The 19,126-nt window shown below is 43.5% G+C and overlaps 1 protein-coding gene across 1 annotated transcript; it reads left to right on the top strand.

Moving 5' to 3' along the window:
- Window positions 1-206: 206 nt before the first annotated feature.
- LOC128526826 (serine protease 27-like) lies at window positions 207-1,973 on the top strand. Its single transcript, XM_053498994.1, has 6 exons — window positions 207-281; window positions 475-495; window positions 614-782; window positions 888-1,156; window positions 1,564-1,709; window positions 1,800-1,973. The coding sequence occupies exons 1-6, from the start codon at window positions 233-235 to the stop codon at window positions 1,971-1,973; spliced, it is 828 nt and encodes a 275-aa protein (XP_053354969.1). The 5' UTR covers window positions 207-232.
- The last annotated feature ends 17,153 nt before the right edge of the window (window positions 1,974-19,126 follow it).

Genomic DNA, 19,126 nt, shown 5'->3' with positions numbered 1-19,126 from the left:
TAGTGATTTTCCAGTAATTCATGATCTTTTGAATCTGGAATGTCATTTGACAGGATATATAATTGGTTCAGTAATAAGGTTATTTCCTAAAAGGATTCAAGTCACATAACAGGTTAGACCAACACCATTGGTATTGTAGTTGCAGCAGTACTGGGTAGATATAAGGGAGACAAAGCTGAGAGGGGACAAACACCTGTTGACTACTACAGACAAAGACGGACTGAAAGCAAAAATGCTGAGATTTCAGTGTGTGTTTTTTGTTCTTGTCTTGTACTTGAAAGGTAAGGAAATTGCATTGAACAGTATAAGTGTATTTTTTTAGTATGTTATATTTAAAATAACACCTGGTGTAGTAGATTCTATGTTACATCTTGTATTTTATTATAATATATTGCACTCTGCTCGATAACAGCATATCTCTTGTGTCTGCATATTGTATTTTGTGACGCATGTTTTTTTTTTCTCTAATTTCAGGTTCCTTTTCTCAACTCAATGGTAGGTACTTCTCTCACACTTAATCACTACAAGGCATTGAACTTCCCTTATTTCTACTCAGTAAGATTAAGATGATGGTTAACAATAAAGTATTAAATTTTTATCTCTCTTCTCTCAGTTTGTGGTCAGGCACCTTTTAACAGCCGTATTGTGGGTGGACAGAATGCCACAGCTGGGGCCTGGCCATGGCAGGTTAGTTTACAGAGCCCCGCTTACGGCGGTCATTTCTGTGGTGGATCCCTCATCAACAATAAGTATATTCTGACAGCAGCACATTGTGTTAACAGGTCAGTTAAATTTTATACCTACTTCTGGGCAACTTTACAACTTATACAAAATATACATATTAAAATTATATATATATATATTAAATATTTTTTCCATCCATTTAGCATTTCCATGTCTGGCCTGACTGTGTATTTGGGGAAACAGACACTGTCCGGCTCTAATCCCAATCAAATTGTAAGAGGTGTTACAAAAGTGGTCATTCACCCTCAATTCAACAGTGCGACCCTTAACAACGACATTGCACTTCTCCTTCTGAACTCCTCAGTACCCTTCAACAGCTACATCACTCCAGTGTGTCTGGCCGGGCAAGGCAGCACATTTTCAGCTGGCACCAACTGCTGGATCACAGGCTGGGGAAACACTGCAAGTGGAGGTAAAATACACACACGAAACCACTAACACACACACACACACACACACACACACACACACACACACACACACAGGTCTCTGTGTATCATGGAAATAAATATACCAACCATAATATATATTAGGCAAATTTCAACCAAAGAGGTGTTTTATTTGCAACATCATATACATGTTTCAGGATAAGTGGAGGTGCTCAAGGTTTGGTTTCTAATCACAGAAACAAAAGACAGCAATTAGTGTGAGGTAACTACAGCTATTTTAAAACAGCTGCCAGGCATCACTTTATCTGTTCACACACAAAGCTCCTCACTAGGCAAGGCTGAAAGTTTATGTATGATTGCTCTTCAGGAATTTTTACTAGTTCTAATTTATGGTTATTTTAAAAGATGCTTGTATTTCTTTGTGTTGTAGTGCAACTGCCAGCTCCGGGTGTGCTTCAGGAGGCCATGGTGCCCATTGTCGACAAAAGTCTGTGTGATTTTCAACTGGGACCTGGATCTATTACCCCATACATGATCTGTGCTGGTAATCTACAAGGAGGCAAGGATACCTGCCAGGTACACACAGATAAAATATGAATAAATGTCTAAATAATACAATCTAGATGCATTATAAACAACTATAATGATATTTGTTTCATTGTAAAGGGCGATTCTGGAGGTCCCTTGGTGGCTAAGCTGGGTGCAGCCTGGATTCAGGCCGGTATCACCAGTTGGGGTGAGGGCTGTGCCAGCAAACCTGGTGTGTACACCCTGGTGTCCCAGTACCAGTCTTGGATATCTAGCATCATCACACAAAATCAACCTGGCTTTGTCAAGTAAGACATTATTTTCTCATGATTCATAAATAAAAATACAATCAAAATATTCTGAAGACAGAAATCATTAATTTACAGTAAAACACTAAATCTTGGTTACAATTCTTTTGCATCTTTCCAGGTACTAAAACAGGGGTGTGACATGTGGCAGCACTGATGGATCAAGAGGAATTACATTCTTTTATTTAATTAATATTATTGATGTTACATGATCTGTATATGTTTTAATATACATGTCTGTATTTATGTTTCTTATTGAGACGAATCGAATTATTTTTACATAGCCATTGTAATTTATCTCACTCACTCATCTTCTATTCCGCTTTATCCTGTATTCAGGGTTGCGGCGACCTGAAGCCTACCTGGGGTCCAGGAGGCTTAGGGCACGAGGCAGGGTACACCCTGAACAGGGTGCCAGTCCTTTACAGGGCATTATAATTTATGTTTAATATAATAATGGCTTTTTGTTATAAATAACTTGTATGTACCAAAGGTTACATATTTTAATGTAATAAATTTAATTAACTGCTTACATTTAAGCAGCAATAGCAAAATACAGCTCTTGTTTGGCAAGTCATCATTTTATGTGGATTAAATGTAGAAAACATTTTCAGATTATTACCTAATTTCATTAAAATAGATTTTCAATTATTCTGTCTTATAAATTTTACTTATTGTTAAGTTTAAAATAAGAAGATTTATTGTTTGCTGTGTCTGCCACACCTCGATACACTTACAGTGGTGTTCAAAATAATAGCAGTGTGTTGAAAAAAGTGAGTAAAGCTCCATATCCATATAATAACTTTTAATTTAAATCACATAAATGCATTGAACACCCTGCACATTCTACTCTGAATCACAACATGAAGAAAAATCTGCTAAATGGATTATTAGTTTAATGTAAGTGAAGAAAAACAAATATTAGTCTGTTAAAATAAATAGCAGTGTGGAGTTCGTACTTTGATTTAAAAGTTGATTAAAGATGGGAAAACATACAAAGAAGTGCAGAAAATGATAGGCTGCTCTGCTTAAATAATACCAAATCATTTTTAAGCTTTAAAATGGAGACCAAAACCAGAAAGACGTGGAGGAAAATGGAAAACTACCATTTAAATGGATTGAAGAATAACAAAATTGACTCAAAGAACATATAAACATACCTGTTAGTACTATAAGAAGACAGCTATGTGAAGCCAAACTATCAGCAAGAAGCCCCTGCAAAGTCCCATTGTTGAAAAAAAGACGTGTGCTGAAGTGGTAACAGTTTGCCAAAGAACACACTGACTGGCCCAAAGAGAAATGGTGCAATATTTTGTGGACTGATGTAAGCAAGATTGTTCTTTTTGGGTCTAGGCCCCGCAGACAGTTTATCAGGCCCCCACACGCTGAATTCAACTGTGAAGACAGTGAAGCATGGAGGCACAAGCATCATGATATGGGAAGGCTTCTCGTACTATGGTGTTGAGCCTATTTATCATATTTCTGGGATCATGGATCAATTTGAGTCCATCAGAATACTTAAACAAGGAGAGGAAATGCCCCTAAAATGGGTGTTTCAACAAGACAATGACCCCAGACACACCAGTAAGCAAGCAGCATCTTGGTTCCAGACCAACAAGATTGACGTTATGGAGTGACCAGCCCAATCCCCAGACCCTAATCCAATAGAAAACTTGTGGGCTGACATTAAAAATGCTGCTTCTGAGGCAAAACCAAGAAATGCAGAGGAATTGTGGCGTGTAGTACAATTGTCACAGATGTGAAGCAGTTCTCAGAAAGCAGGTTATACAACTAAATATTAGTTCAGAGATGCTCAAGAAAGATTAAACTTCTAGCATTTTTGTTTAAACAGTAAATTCATCACTTTATAAAGATGAGTGATGACACTGCTATTTTTTTGAACAGGCTAATATTTGTTTTTCTTCACTTACAATAAACTAATAATCCATTTAGCACATTTTTCTTCATGTTGTAATTCAGAATAGACCGTGCAGGGAGTCCAATGCATTTATGTGATTTAAAATTAAAAGTTATTATATGGATATGGAGCTTTACCCACTTTTTTCAACACACTGATATTATTTGAAACACCACTGTACCAGTCAGGGCATTAAACTGAGAGAGACAATCATGCACAAACACACACACACACACACCCACACACACACTAATGTAATCACTCCTCTCTGACAGAATCTCTGGTTACTGGAATTGTCTTCTTTTTAAGGGACTTTAACAGGAACCTTTCTAATGCCACTTGCTTTTCCCTTCTTTTAAGGATTTGGCAAAAATCATTGCATTGTCGTTAAACAGATTTATCTCTTACACTGCTACAGGCTTTTTAACCTTTTTTCTTCACAGAGGTTGTTGTTGCAGTAGAGTTACTAAAGAACAGCCACTACACTTGGACACAAAATAAAAAAAAAAATGGTTTATGCGGGCACACACACAATGTTATAGTAAACAGTGCACAAGCACATGGACGTTGACTATATGAATTATACTAAAGAATACTTTAGTGATAGAGAGATACTAAGAGAGATAGAGAGATACTAAGACCTAGCATGGGAGGTGATTACCCACAATACCACAGCGCGCGAGAGAGAAGAACCATTAGCTCAGTTGTGATCATGTGACGCTTGGCTGACAAAAAGTATACAGTCTAATGCAAAAGTTTAGGCACCCCTTAATAAATAACAGATTTTGGTAATTTTTTAATTGAAAAGACGTTAACACAGTCTCTCTTGGAAAGCGAAAAAATGCACAGTATTGTCAGCAAATATTGATGCACAGTTACTTTTTATGTCATAAATTGAAAAAAGATATAAAATAAAAACATTATTGTGGCACTGTGCAAAAGTTTGGGCACTCGACATACTGATGGGGCATTTAAAAACGTTGACTGCCGCGCTATTCTGTAAGTGCGCGCCTTGCAATTTTCATCCAAGTGTTGTACTTCACAGAATTCCCACCAGGTGGCACATGGAAGAACTCTGCCAGAGCACATTATATGTATAATCATTCAAAGTCGGCAATGTATAGTATAGTCTATATGCACATGTAACTTAGTGATTGTGTGAAAACAGCTACAATAGATACTGAACAAATAGACACAGTTCTTATATATTTGTTTATTTGTTTAGAACTTTACACCAAGTTTCTTCTTTGGGTTCTGCCAAAGTCGCGTGCATTTTCGGAAGCGGAGCCACGCAGGTTTAACGTGACAGACTGATGTGAAATAAATCAAATATCTATATATAATAATATTGTTGTTGTTGTTGTAACTGTGTTTTCAAAAATACACACTACATTAAAGTAAAACGCAAACAGCGTTTAATCTCATCTCTGGAGGAAACAGTTGTGTGAGGACAGGTGAATGCAGCGAAACTTTACTCAAAATGGAAACCCGATTGCCCCCTCATGATGACTGTATTTATAGTAAAGAACTTAACAGATGTAAATCTATCAATTTATCCATAAACACACGCCTTGATCTCAGTTTCTCACTCTGTGCTGCTGCTGTCTGCTGAGCTGATTATATTGAATGAATTCTAAATATATTAAATGAAAAGTCTAAATATATTGATTGAAACATGACGTCATCGAAACACAGAGCCATCTTTAGGAAGAAGTCCGTGAGGAACTTGGTTCCTGCGATTCTGAGAAATGAAGGGATGGTCAACATGTTAGTGAGAGCGTGTACGGTCCAAAGTCCATTTCCTGCTCATTTCCCCGTCTGAGTATTTACACTAGTGTTGTATAAAGTGATGTTTGGTAGTGAGAGTGAAGAAAGTTACACTCACTAATTCGTATTCAAACCAAAAACAAAGGCAATCAAGCTAAAAAAGTTAAGAGTCCAGTTGATGTGCGAACAACAGAATTAGGCATAAGGCGAACTCGTAGCCGAAAACATTCACAGAGGGCAAATTAATTAGAGCAAGCCACAAAGAAACTGATCGTAACAGCCTACTTCACAACGAAACGCTAGGCTTAAATACAACGCAATCAATGGGAAAACCAAACGCAGCTGTGACACATTAGGGAGAAAAAAGTAATAACAGCTCGTGGTGGATTTAAACATATTCGAATGTGGAAATCTGATATTGAGTGAGGCTTACTGCACCACTTTGGGCCGTACACGCAAAAAAGTGTTGACCATCTCTTCATTTCTGTCAAGAACTAACCTGGAGTGACCAGAAGACGTAGCTTTAGCGGTTAGCCCTTTGTTGCGTGAATGGTAAACCCAAACGCGGACGAACACGAGTGAGCAGGATAATCACGCTATTTGATCTAAGGACTCTCACGAATGGGGAGCAAGGGAAAGACACAATCTAACCCGCGTCCTATAAATACACACTCGATCAGGATTTTAAACCAAGAAGGTGAGTACTCACGGTTTGAAGAAATCCGACGTAGCATCGGCGACTCAATGACTGAGCGAGGTGCTATGGTTTGTTTACCTCTTTTATATTTCCTGGTTCGCGACCGCTTAACTTCCGGGTCCTAGTGCTGGTCGCGTTCCGAGTGTGCATGACAGTACCCCCCTGTCCAGGACCGGCTCCGGACGGTCCTGCGGTGGAGGATACCCTGTGACGGTAGTCCCGGATGAGCTCGGGGTCGAGGATGAAGCGTGCTGGAACCCAAGACCGCTCCTCGGGGCCGTAGCCTTCCCAATCGACCAAGTATTGGGTGCCTCTGCCCCGAGGCCGCGAATCAAGGATCCGTCGCACGGTGTAGGCGGGACCGCCGTCAATGATTCGGGGAGGAGGAGCAGGGCGGGTGGGGGGAACCATGGGTGAAGTGGTGAAGGGTTTCAGTTGTGAAATGTGGAATACTGGATGGATCCGGAGCGCCGCAGGCAGCTGGAGCCGGTAGGTGACAGGGTTGATCTGTAGATGGATGCGGTATGGGCCGATGAACCTTGGTGAAAGTTTCCGGGATTCTGTGTGGAGATGGAGGTTCTTGGTTGAGAGCCAGACCTTGTCACCTACTTTGAACAACCGTCCCGGAGGGTGCCGACGGCGATGTTGGGTGATGTAGCTGGCGTTGGTCTGTTGGATGGCACGGTTGGCTTGCCTCCATAGCCGTCGACACCTACGGACCAACTGTTGGGCCGAGGGTACGTCAACCTCCGGTTCCTGATGGGTGAACATCGGAGGTTGGAAACCATAGCATACCTCAAATGGGCTCAAGTTGGTGGCAGAGGAGACGTGAAGGTTGTGAGACAGCTCAGCCCATGTGAGGTAGCGGGCCCAGGAGCGCTGGTGGTCGGACACGAAGCATCTCAGGTAGCGCTCCAGTTGTTGGTTGGTCCGTTCCGTCTGACCATTAGTCTGGGGGTGGTATCCGGAGGACAGACTAGTGGTGGAGTTGATCAGACGGCAGAAGGCCTTCCAGAACCGGGCGGTGAACTGGGGCCCTCTGTCCGAGACGATGTCTTTGGGGAACCCATGCAGACGGACTACGTGTTCCAATATCAGCTCTGCGGTGACCTTAGCTGATGGGAGTCCGGTGAGGGCCACCAGGTGAGCTGCCTTGGAGAACCGGTCGACGATCGTGAGGATGGTGTTTTTCCCTTCGGAAACCGGCAGGCCTGTGATGAAATCCAAAGCGATGTGCGTCCAGGGTCGTCGAGGAACGGGAAGAGGTTGGAGCTCTCCGGGGGTTGGTCGGTTGGTATCCTTAGCCCTGGCGCACACCGGGCACGCCTGAACGAACTCCTCGATGTCCTTCTTCATGGAGGGCCACCAGAACGCCCGTTTCACGAACTGTAAGGTTCTTCGATTTCCCGGGTGTCCGGCCACGGGCGATGAGTGACCCCACTGGAGGACCTCAGCTCTTAGTGGTTGGGGAACGAAGAGTCGTCCAGGCGGTGCCCCTGCCGGCCCGGCCTCCGCAGCTTGAGCCTGGCGAACCCTTGTCTCGAGATCCCACTGGAGAGGTGCCACGATGCGCGAAGTGGGTAGGACAGGCACGGGGTCCGTCTTCCTCCTGTTGTCGCGATAGGGCGTCCGCCTTGGTGTTCTTCGATCCCGGGCGGTATGATAGATGGAAGTCGAACTGTTCGAAGAATAGTGCCCACCGTGCCTGTCGGGGATTGAGTTGCTTGAGGTTTCGGATGGTGAGGAGGTTCTGGTGATCCGTCCAGACGACGAATGGCTCACTTTATGCCCAACAGCTCGCGGTCCCCTACCCCGTATCGCTGCTGAGTGGGATTAAATTTCTTGGAGAAGAAGCCACATGGGTGTAGCTTCTGGTCTGGACCTCGCTGCGAGAGAACAGCGCCGGCGCCCACATCCGACGCGTCCACCTCTACAACGAACGGTTGGTTGGCATCTGGGTGAAGAAGGATAGGTGCGGTGGTGAAGCGATGGCAGAGTTCCCTGAATGCTGAGATGGCGGCCGGAGTGAGTTGGAAGGGGTGAGTTGCGGGCCTGGTCAGATTGGTCAGTGGTGCTGCAACTGTACTGTAGCCCCGGATGAAGCGACGATAGAAGTTCGCAAACCCGAGAAACCGTTGAAGCTGTTTGAGCGTCCTGGGTAGGGGCCAATGACGCACAGCCTCTAGCTTCTGCGGGTCCATGGCCACACCCTGGGGCGAGATGACAAAACCCAGGAACGTGGTGGAGTGCTGGTGAAAAGCACATTTTTCCAACTTACAGTACAGTTGGTGAGCGAGCAATCTCTTTAGAACAGCCCGGACATGTTGGGTGTGTTCGGTGATCGTGCGGGAGTAGATGAGAATGTCGTCCAGGTAAACGAACACCCATCGGCCCAACATGTCTCTCAGGACATCGTTGATGAATTGCTGGAAGGCCGAGGGTGCGTTACATAATCCAAATGGGATGACCAGGCTTTCATAATGTCCCGTGGGGGTGATGAAGGCCGTCTTCCACTCATCGCCCTCTCTGATGCGCACCAAGTTGTAGGCGCTCCGGAGGTCCAACTTAGTGAACACGGTGGCACCAGAGAGGGCGTCCAGGGCTGAGTTGGTGAGCGGCAATGGGTGTCGGTTCTTGATGGTTATCTTATTTAACGGGCGAAGTTCCCCCCCTTTCTTTTTCACAAAGAAAAAACCTGCAGCTGCCGGTGACGAGGAGGGCCGGATGGTTCCGTGGCGAAGAGCGTTGGTGATGTACTCTTCCATCGCCTGCGTCTCGGTCGCTGACAGGGAGTAGAGGTGGCCGCGGGGGGGAACTGAACCCGGCTGGAGCTCTATGGCCAGATCGTAGGGACGATGAGGTGGAAGGTAGGTGGCTCTCCTTTTACAAAAGACTCCAGCCAGGTCACGATAGGCAGGTGGAATGGCGTTGATGTCGACATCGGGGGCCTCGGACTCCGTGGAACACGTCCCAGCCGGGGCCTGTAGGCAAAGTTCAGTGCAGGTCGGTCCCCACTGGAGGATTCGGTTCTGGTTCCAGGAGATGAGGGGGTCATGCTGCAGCAGCCACGGGTATCCGAGGATGATGGGAGGAGATGAGATGGAGGTGAGGTGAAATTGAAGCTGTTCCTGATGTTGGTCGATTATGAATGTAATTGGTTGGGTCTGGTGGGTGATGGGACTGGATGAGAGGGGCCGACCGTCGACTGAAGTGATGTGAACCGGCTGGGATAACGCCTCGATCTTCATCCCCAATTCTTTGGCGTAAGTTGAGTCAATGAAGTTACCAGCGGCACCGGAGTCGATGAACGCGGTACTTCGGACTCGTTTGTGGCCAAATTGGAGAGTTACCTGGACCGTGAGGCGTGAGATGGTGGCGTTGATCGTGGTGGAGAGGTGGAGAGGCCCCGGTGAGTTTCTCGTCGCACTCACCGGGGCTGAGCGTTTCCCGGACGAATTGGACAGATCGCCCGGTGATGCGCCGCTGACCCACAATAGGCGCACAACCCCTCTCTGTACCGTCGTTCGCGTTCCGCCACGGTCAGGGAGGCGCGTCCTAGTTGCATGGGTTCCCCGGCTCCGGTGTCAACCACGGCAGGAGGTGGAGATCCGACAGATCCGGTAGTGGGGATGGTGAGAGCAGTAGGTGGTCGTGGCGTGGTGTAGGAGAAGGTGGGTGCCGGCGGCAGGGTCCTAGGGGCTGGCTTCGGGCGAGAGAGGATGCGTTGGTCGATGCGGAGGGAGAGCTGGATCATCCCCTCCAGGGAAGCAGGAAGCTCCCGCCCGGCGAGCTCGTCTTTGATACGTGGAGCCAGTCCCTCGTAGAAGGATGTCCGGAGCGCGGCGTCTCCCCAGTCGGTCTGCACGGCGAGGGTCCGGAACTCAGCAGCGTACCGGCTCACGGACGATCCTCCCTGCCGCAGATGGTAGAGCTTGGTGTCGGTCTCCACCTCGCCCGCTGGGTGTTCAAATGTGAGTCTGAGTTGGCGGGTGAACTCATTATATGAGTGCGCGGTGTCTGAATCCGCCCGGAGAACTGCCGTGGCCCACTCAGCTGCCTGCCCGGATAGCAACGAGACCAGAAGCGCGATGCGTAGCCGATCGGTGGAGTACCTGGTGGCATTAAACTCAAACACCAGATCAAGCGATGTTAAAAACACATTACACTTTCCGTCCGTGCCATCCCATTTATCAGGAAGTGCCAGAAATACATCCGAAGGAGGGGGGGGCGGCGCCGCGGCCGCCGCGATGGGAGAACGGCTAGCCGCGCTATCCACAGCCGCCCGGAGATCCGCGTTCTCCTGCCGGAGCTCCGCGACCTCGCGGCGCGAGGCCGCGACGTCTTGGAGGTCCCGGCGCAGATTAGCGATCTCCCCGGTTAGCGTGTTGATAAGCTTGGCGTGCTGATCTACCACGTCGCAGAGGTGCGCGTAGTCCGCTGGGTTCACCGCAGAAGGCTCAGTCATTCTGTCAAGAACTAACCTGGAGTGACCAGAAGACGTAGCTTTAGCGGTTAGCCCTTTGTTGCGTGAATGGTAAACCCAAACGCGGACGAACACGAGTGAGCAGGATAATCACGCTATTTGATTTAAGGACTCTCACGAATGGGGAGCAAGGGAAAGACACAATCTAACCCGCGTCCTATAAATACACACTCGATCAGGATTTTAAACCAAGAAGGTGAGTACTCACGGTTTGAAGAAATCCGACGTAGCATCGGCGACTCAATGACTGAGCGAGGTGCTATGGTTTGTTTACCTCTTTTATATTTCCTGGTTCGCGACCGCTTAACTTCCGGGTCCTAGTGCTGGTCGCGTTCCGAGTGTGCATGACAATTTCTCAGAATCGCAGAAACCAAGTTTCTCGCTGACTCTTCTTCTTCTTCTTTAGGTTTAATGGCGGGTGGCAAACCAACTTATGGTGCATTTCCGCCACCTACTGAGTTGGAGTGTGAAACCTCAGCGAGCGGAAGGAAAATTGCTTACATATTATATATATATATATAAATTATATCCTGTTAATTAAACCTGTATCCCTCAAAAACTTTAACAAAAAATCATACACCTTTGATAGTTTCATTCTGAAATATATCTTTGACTGAGATGACATTAATTTCCAGATCTCTTAGTTTATCAACAAGCTGATTTCTTTTCATTCTATATGCTTCACAGTGTAATAATACATGCTCAACCGTTTCTGTTCTTCCACAATGACTTTAAATTCAAATTTTATTTGTCACGTACACGGTCATACACAGTACAATATGCAGTGAAATGCTTTTCCGACTACCAGTGACCTTAAAATAAAAACTTAAACATAAGAATAAATATAAATAAAAGGTAATACGGTAGAAAATAAAGTTAACTGGTAAAATATACTGTACAAGTAAAAATAAAGACATATTGCAGTAGAAGAAATATTGCAGGAAAATGAAATTAACTAGTAAAAGTAAAAATATACTGTGCTACCTAAGATAAAATATGAATAAAAATATACTGTACAAATAAGAACAAAAAAATATATAATAGAGAAATATGAAAGAAGAAAATAGAAATTTGTCCATAAGTAATGTAAAAAATGGCTGAGGTGCAAATATGCATAAAGTGACTGTCTTCTTAAAGTGTCTTATTATTAAAGTGATTTGTGCAGTGGTCCATAATGAAAGTATAAGTATATAGTGCAAAAATTGTGCATGAATGTGTCCATAGTGTCAGTAGGAGCCAATTTCTTATATGTCAGTAATTTGTATTATGTTGCTCATAATGTTATTTCTGTTTAGTAAAAGCAATATTGATATTTTTATGTATGCTTTAATAACACTATTACTTCTGATGTGTACTTTGGCGCTGTCTCTTTAACGACCACGTCATGCTGATACATTAGATTGAATTGACACGGCCGGAGAAGTAAAGAGAAACAGTTTTCTTACCGTCTTTCTGTCTTTAAGGAAAACTTGTGTTTAAGCGTTTAAAGGAAATACAAGTTAAAGGGTTAATAACTGTATATCAAAGGACATAAGGACCATCTGGATTCTGTTTGTAATTGTTTTGTAATTTTATTAAACTCACACTTGGTTACGGATCTTGTGACGAGTAAGAAGATTTTCTTACCGGCCGCTGTATTACAAGAGGAATATAGGATTGTGCAATAACATTAGTAATAAAATTCAATTCAATTCAATTCAATTCAATTTTATTTATATAGCGCTTTTAACAATGGTCATTGTCCCAAAGCAGCTTCACAAGAAAAAAAATGAAAGATTTTTTTTTTTTTTTTTTTTAAGAAAAAAAAAAACGTCCAAAACGTGCAATGTTTTGGTTTTGTTTATGAGAGGATCGTTGAGTGATTCACGCGCCTTCAGGCACGATATTTGGATTATAATGGACTACCGTAACTAAAATTATGCGATGGCGTTTGGATTACACTCTAAGGATTTATCTGATTTGACTATGGTGAACATTTCCGTCTTTTGGATATTTTGGGGATATTATTAAGCTTTGGACATTGTTATATGTTGCTGCGTCATGGACCCGCCGTATTTGCGCCTTCACACAACATCGCAAGAGGGCGATCTCATCTGCTTTCGTGATGAACGCAACGCGCGCTTTGAATACGAACATTGATCAATATGGAAACTGAGGAAAAGAGCGCGGCCTCTAAAAGAGTGCCTAAGATGACTGCTAAAGCCCAAGAGGAACGGCTTAACCAGTTGATGGGGTCTAGAAAAGCCAAGTTAGGACATTTGACAAGGCAAATGAGAGAAATTGAAACTTTGCTTGAGGACTATGGTAACATTGACACTGTGTATCAATGCATAAATGGTGAGTTTGCACAGTCTTTCCTTGCATTCCAAGACATAAATAATGCAACCAGAGAACTTATGTCAGATGATGAGACATATTTAGATCAGCTATACTGGTTTGAACCTAAGTCTCAAGCAGTTAAGAATTTTGTTGACAAGGTCAATGATTGGATTGAAAGAGTAAAACTCCAATCTAAAGAGGCAGAGCAATGTGATGCAGAGGTTGAATGCTCAGACAGTGCCTCAATGGTTATTTCTTCTTCACAAACCCTCTTGATGGAAAAATCTGGTAGTCATGTGGCTTCAAGCATGTCATCTACAGCTTCATCCAGGCTGAGAATTGAAACTGAAAAGGCAGAGTTGTTGGCACGAGCAAATGCTTTGAAACAGAAACAAGAGCTTGAAATGGAAGAAGCTGAGCTTAAAGCAAGGAAGGAAAATTTAGAGCTCCAAACAGCAATTGCTGCGGCTAAAGCCAAACTTAAAATTTTGTCCATGTATGAACCAGCTCGGAGTATTTCTTTTGCATCTGGTGGTGCAGCAAAGGCTGCCACAACTGCAGAAAATCTTAAAGCCACATCTGAAAGAGTGGTACAGGCCAAAATCACATTTTCATTCGTTATTACCTGGCAATGATGATAGGTTACAGCCACCTAGGTCAGATATGCCTGAGCATATGGATACAGAAAGTTTGTTCAACATCATGCAACGTCAAAATGACATTGCAGAGATTTTTGCAAGACAGCAGTCATTATTTTCTCTTCCCCCTATGGATATACCAGTCTTTAGTGGAGACCCGCTTGAATTCACATTCTTTATTCGAGCATTTGAACACGGAGTAGAGAATAAGACAACAAGCAACAAAGACAGATTGTACTTTTTAGAGCAGTTCACCACAGGACAACCAAAGATACTTGTACGCAGCTGTCAACACATGCCATCTGAAAGGGGCTACAATGAGGCTAAAAGACTGCTCTACCAACATTTTGGCAATGAGTACACTATCGCCACTGCCTATACAGAAAAGGCATTGAACTGGCCAGCTTTAAAGCCTGAGGATAATAAAGCCTTAACAGATTTTGCCCTTTTTCTTACTGGTTGTCGCAACACAGTTGACAGTGTGGAATATGTTGAAGAGATGGACAGTCCAAGCAACATGCGCGCTATTGTGTCCAAGCTTCCTTTCAAAATGAGGGAGAAATGGAGAGGAGTTGCCTGCGAGCTACAAGAAAGGACTGGCTTGAGAGCAAGATTCTCTGACTTGGTTAGTTTTGTAGACAAACAGGCAAAGATTGTTTCACATCCACTGTTTGGTGATATACAAGATAACAGAATAACAAAAGACTATCAGAAATTCAAACCAAACAAATCAGGTAATTTTCAAATGAAAGAAAAGAAAACCACATTTGTTACAAGCGTGACACCTGTTCCACAATCCAAAATTCAAAGAGCAAAGGAAAAGGATGGAGCAAAAGCAAACAAAGGAACCCTCTGCTCATGCTGTAATAAAGACCATGGATTGGATGTTTGTGATGTTCTGAAGCACAAGCCACACAAAGAAAAACTTGAATTTCTAAAATCCAAGCGCTTCTGTTATGGTTGCTTGTTACCAGGTCACATGAGTAAAGGTTGTATGCAACGATTGACTTGTCAGAAATGCTCACTAAAGCATCCAACCATCCTTCATCTCCCAGAAAAGAAGCCAGTACTTCCATCTCAGGATGGTGAAAGCTCCACAACTGTTACTGAGTCATGTTCTGTAAACAGCGAAACTTGTGGCTGTACTGGGGCTGGTAATTTGGTGTGCTCATTGGCCATTTTACCAGTCAGAGTTAAATCCAAAAAAGGCAATCATGAGGTCATGACCTATGCATTCCTAGACCCGGGTAGTTCTGCGACATTTTGCACGGAACAACTAATGACAGAACTAAGTCTAACGGGTAGGAAAACAAACATCCTGCTGCGTACTATGGGACAGGAAAGACCTGTTACTACGCACGTTTTCACAGAGCTTGTAATAAGCGGACTGAATGAAAACAATTTTGTGGACCTCCCTCAGGTGTTCTCGCAAAAGGAGATTCCTGTTATAAGGGAAAATATTCCTTCCTATGTTAAGAAATGGAAGTACCTTGATGAAGTGCGTTTTCCTCAGATTGATGCAGGTATCGGCTTACTCATAGGTACAAATGTACCAAAAATCCTTGAACCTTGGAAAGTCATCCTGGGTTGGATTGTAAATGGACCTTTGGAGAGAGACAACATCCAAGCTAACAATGATGCAGAATGGCCACAGGTAATTGCAAACAGGATTTCAGTAGTAAGCCTGGAAAACCTAATTCAACAACAAACTAGTTATGATTTTCCTGAGTGTAAGCAAGCTGAAAATTTGGAAATGTCCATAGAGGATAAGCAGTTTATGGAGTCAGTATCACAGTCCATAAAGCTTGTTGATGGACATTACTGCATTGACCTTCCATTAAAGAAAAAGGATGCAACATTTCCCAACAACTATGTTGTAGCATCTTTGCGTGCTCAATTTCTGAAAAGAAAATTCAAAAGAAATTTGGATTTCCACAAGGACTACTGTAGTTTTATGGAGGATAGGTTACTCAAAGGTCATGCTGAAAAAATCCCTGCAAGTGAAATCAAAGGAAACCCTGATAGAATTTGGTACATCCCACATCACGGGGTGTATCATCCACAGAAACACAAACTACGAGTAGTGTTCGACTGCGCAGCTACCTACCAAGGGAAATCACTCAACTCTCAATTGTTACAAGGACCCAACTTGAATAATTCTCTCATTGGTGTGCTAATGAGATTCAGACACAAGCCAATAGCCCTTGCAGCGGATGTAGAAGGGATGTTTCATCAGGTCAGAGTTCCTGCTAAAGACAAAGACCTGTTAAGATTCCTTTGGTGGCCTAAAGGGGACACTGCCCAAGACATGGAGGAGTATAGAATGACTGTTCACTTATTTGGTGCCACATCCTCTCCAAGTTGTGCAATCTATGCGCTGCAAAGCTGTGCAAAGGATAACACTGCACATCACAGATCAGAGGTGATTCAAATGGTACTTAGGAATTTCTATGTGGATGACTGTTTGACATCTGTGGCTACCGAGCAACAAGGTATTGCTCTGATGCATGAACTAAGGGCGCATCAGGAGGATTTAATTTGACCAAGTGGATGTCCAACAGTCGCAATGTACTTGCATCCATAAGTGAGGAAAGCAAAGCAAAGACAGTGAAGGACTTGGACCTGGAGAAAGACAAGTTGCCATTGGAAAGAGCCCTGGGAGTTCAGTGGTGTATAGAGACTGATACTGAACTAACCCTGCAGGATAGGCCTCTTACAAGGAGAGGTATTTTGTCCATGGTCAGCTCTATTTATGATCCACTTGGAATACTTTCTCCGGTCATTCTCCCTGCAAAACAAATACTGCAAGAGCTTTGTAGAACAAAATATGAGTGGGATGACAGTATTCCAGAAACTCTCAGACATCAGTGGAACTTGTGGTTTCATAGTCTTCAGAACTTAAATGACTTTCAGGTTAAGAGATGCATGAAGCCACTTAACTTTGGTGAAGTCACTTTTGCACAGCTGCATCATTTTGCAGATGCCAGTGAGCTGGGTTATGGCACAGTATCGTACTTGCTCATGGAGAACAACAGAGGTAACCAACATTGTGCCTTTGTTATGGGTAAAGCAAGGGTTGCTCCAGTTAAAAAAGTTACTGTGCCACGTCTTGAGCTCACTGCAGCTACAATGGCTGCAAGAATGGACAACATGCTGAAATCTGAATTGGACTTGGTTCTGCAGGAATCTGTGTTTTGGACAGACAGTACTTCAGTTCTGGAGTATCTTAACAATGAAAGCGCACGCTTCCGTACATTTGTGGCCAACAGGGTAACTACGATCAGAGAGCTCTCAAAGGCGTCACAATGGAGGTATGTCACTTCTTCTTCCAACCCAGCTGACATTGCCTCAAGAGGGCTTACTGTGGATGCTTTCCTTAAAGCAAGTTCATGGCTCACAGGTCCATTCTTTCTGACAAAGCCAGAATCAGAGTGGCCAAAAATACCAAGTCACACTCTTAAGATATCTGACAATGATCTTGAAGTAAAGGAAGTCTCAAATAATGCAGTGGGCGCTGAAATTTGTGACTATACTTCTCAGCTCTTTTCACACTATTCAGATTGGTACCGTTTGAGAAGAGCAATTGCATGGTTCCTAAAATTAAAAAACATTTTGAAGACACTGATGGAAAAAAGGAAGGAGCTGTGCCACACTTTAAGATACACTACATCAGTGCATTCTGAACTTGAAAAAGAAATGGAAAACTTCAAAGTCTCACTGTCAGGTGTTACATTATCAGTAAGTGACATTGAAAATGCTGGGAAAGAGATAATTCGCTACAGCCAAACAATCATGTTTCCAGTGGAAATCAAAGCCCTCCAACAGCATAAAACTGTGAAACGCAGTAGCTCTCTCTACAGGTTGTCTCCAGTTTTACAAGATAAAATCCTAAAAGTAGGTGGCAGACTAAGCAAATCTGCAATGCCTGAGGAATCCAAGCATCCTGCAATTTTGGCAAAGGACCACCATGTTTCGCATCTGATCTTACGATCAATTCATGTAGATGTAGGTCATTGTGGCCGTAATCATATGTTGTCAAAGTTGAGAGAGAAATACTGGATTCCAAAAGCTCAAACCGCCATCAGAAAAATTCTGTCTCAGTGCACCGTTTGTAAACGCCAGTGCAGCATTACAAGTAAACAATTCATGGCCGACCTTCCCCGTGACAGACTTTTGCCAGATGAACCCCCATTCACAAATGTGGGCATTGATTATTTTGGTCCATTTGATATAAAAAGAGGGAGATCATTGATCAAAAGATATGGGGTTATCTTTACTTGCCTGACATTAAGAGCTGTCCACGTTGAGATTGCTAGCTCTTTAGATACTGACTCGTGCATCCATGCGCTAAGGAGATTCATATCTAGGAGAGGCCAAGTCCAAACAATCAGGTCAGACAATGGAACAAATTTCATTGGGGCAGAAAGGGAGTTGCAAAGAGCCATACAAGGTTTGGAGAATGACCAAGGTTTGGAGAATGACCAGATTCAAACCACATTACTTGCAAAGGGTGTACAGTGGATTTTCAACCCCCCAACTGCATCCCACCACGGAGGAGTCTGGGAACGGCAAATACGGACCATCCGAAAAATTCTCAACTCCACTGTAAAGCAGCAGACTCTTGATGAAGAAAGTCTTCAAACGCTCTTATGTGAAGTGGAGGCAATAATTAATAGTCGTCCCATCACTAAATGACCCAAACGACTTAGAGGCCCTCACTCCGAATCACTTGCTGCTGCTTAAAGTAAAACCGTCCGTGCCTCCTGGAGTTTTTGATAAAGCAGATCTATATTCCAGACGTAGGTGGCGCCAAGTTCAGTATATAGCTGACCTATTTTGGAAGCGTTGGGTCAAAGAGTACCTACCTGACTTGCAAGAGAGACAAAAATGGCAAACCCTAGTGAAAAATCTAAAACCTGGGGACATTGTGTTGATTGTTGATGATTCTGCGCCACGAAACTCTTGGGTAATGGGACGAGTGCTACAAACATTCACAGACAACAAAGGTCTTTTGAGGCAAGCCCAAGTGAAAACCAAAACAAATACACTCTTGCGGCTTGTTACCAAAATCTGTCTACTCTTAGAGGCTGACTTATAGTTTCTTTTCACAGTCCTAGTGAAAGGTTACAGTTTTATTACCTAAATTTAAACTGAAATCATTGAAAGATTGGGTTTTGTTGTATTTCTTGCGTTTGATTTGTAGAAAATACATTATCTTTAAGAAATTTGTTTGGCTCTTTGATGTAAATAGGTTGATAATTGTTTTGTGTAACACAAATACAATTAGGGGCTGGTGTGTAGGAGCCAATTTCTTATATGTCAGTAATTTGTATTA

The sequence above is a fragment of the Clarias gariepinus genome, chromosome 6 (assembly GCF_024256425.1).
Source record: "Clarias gariepinus isolate MV-2021 ecotype Netherlands chromosome 6, CGAR_prim_01v2, whole genome shotgun sequence".
In the NCBI taxonomy this organism is placed as follows: domain Eukaryota; kingdom Metazoa; phylum Chordata; class Actinopteri; order Siluriformes; family Clariidae; genus Clarias; species Clarias gariepinus.
The sequence above is the reverse complement of the archived record's forward strand: the minus strand, read 5'-3'. Positions and strand labels throughout refer to the sequence as shown.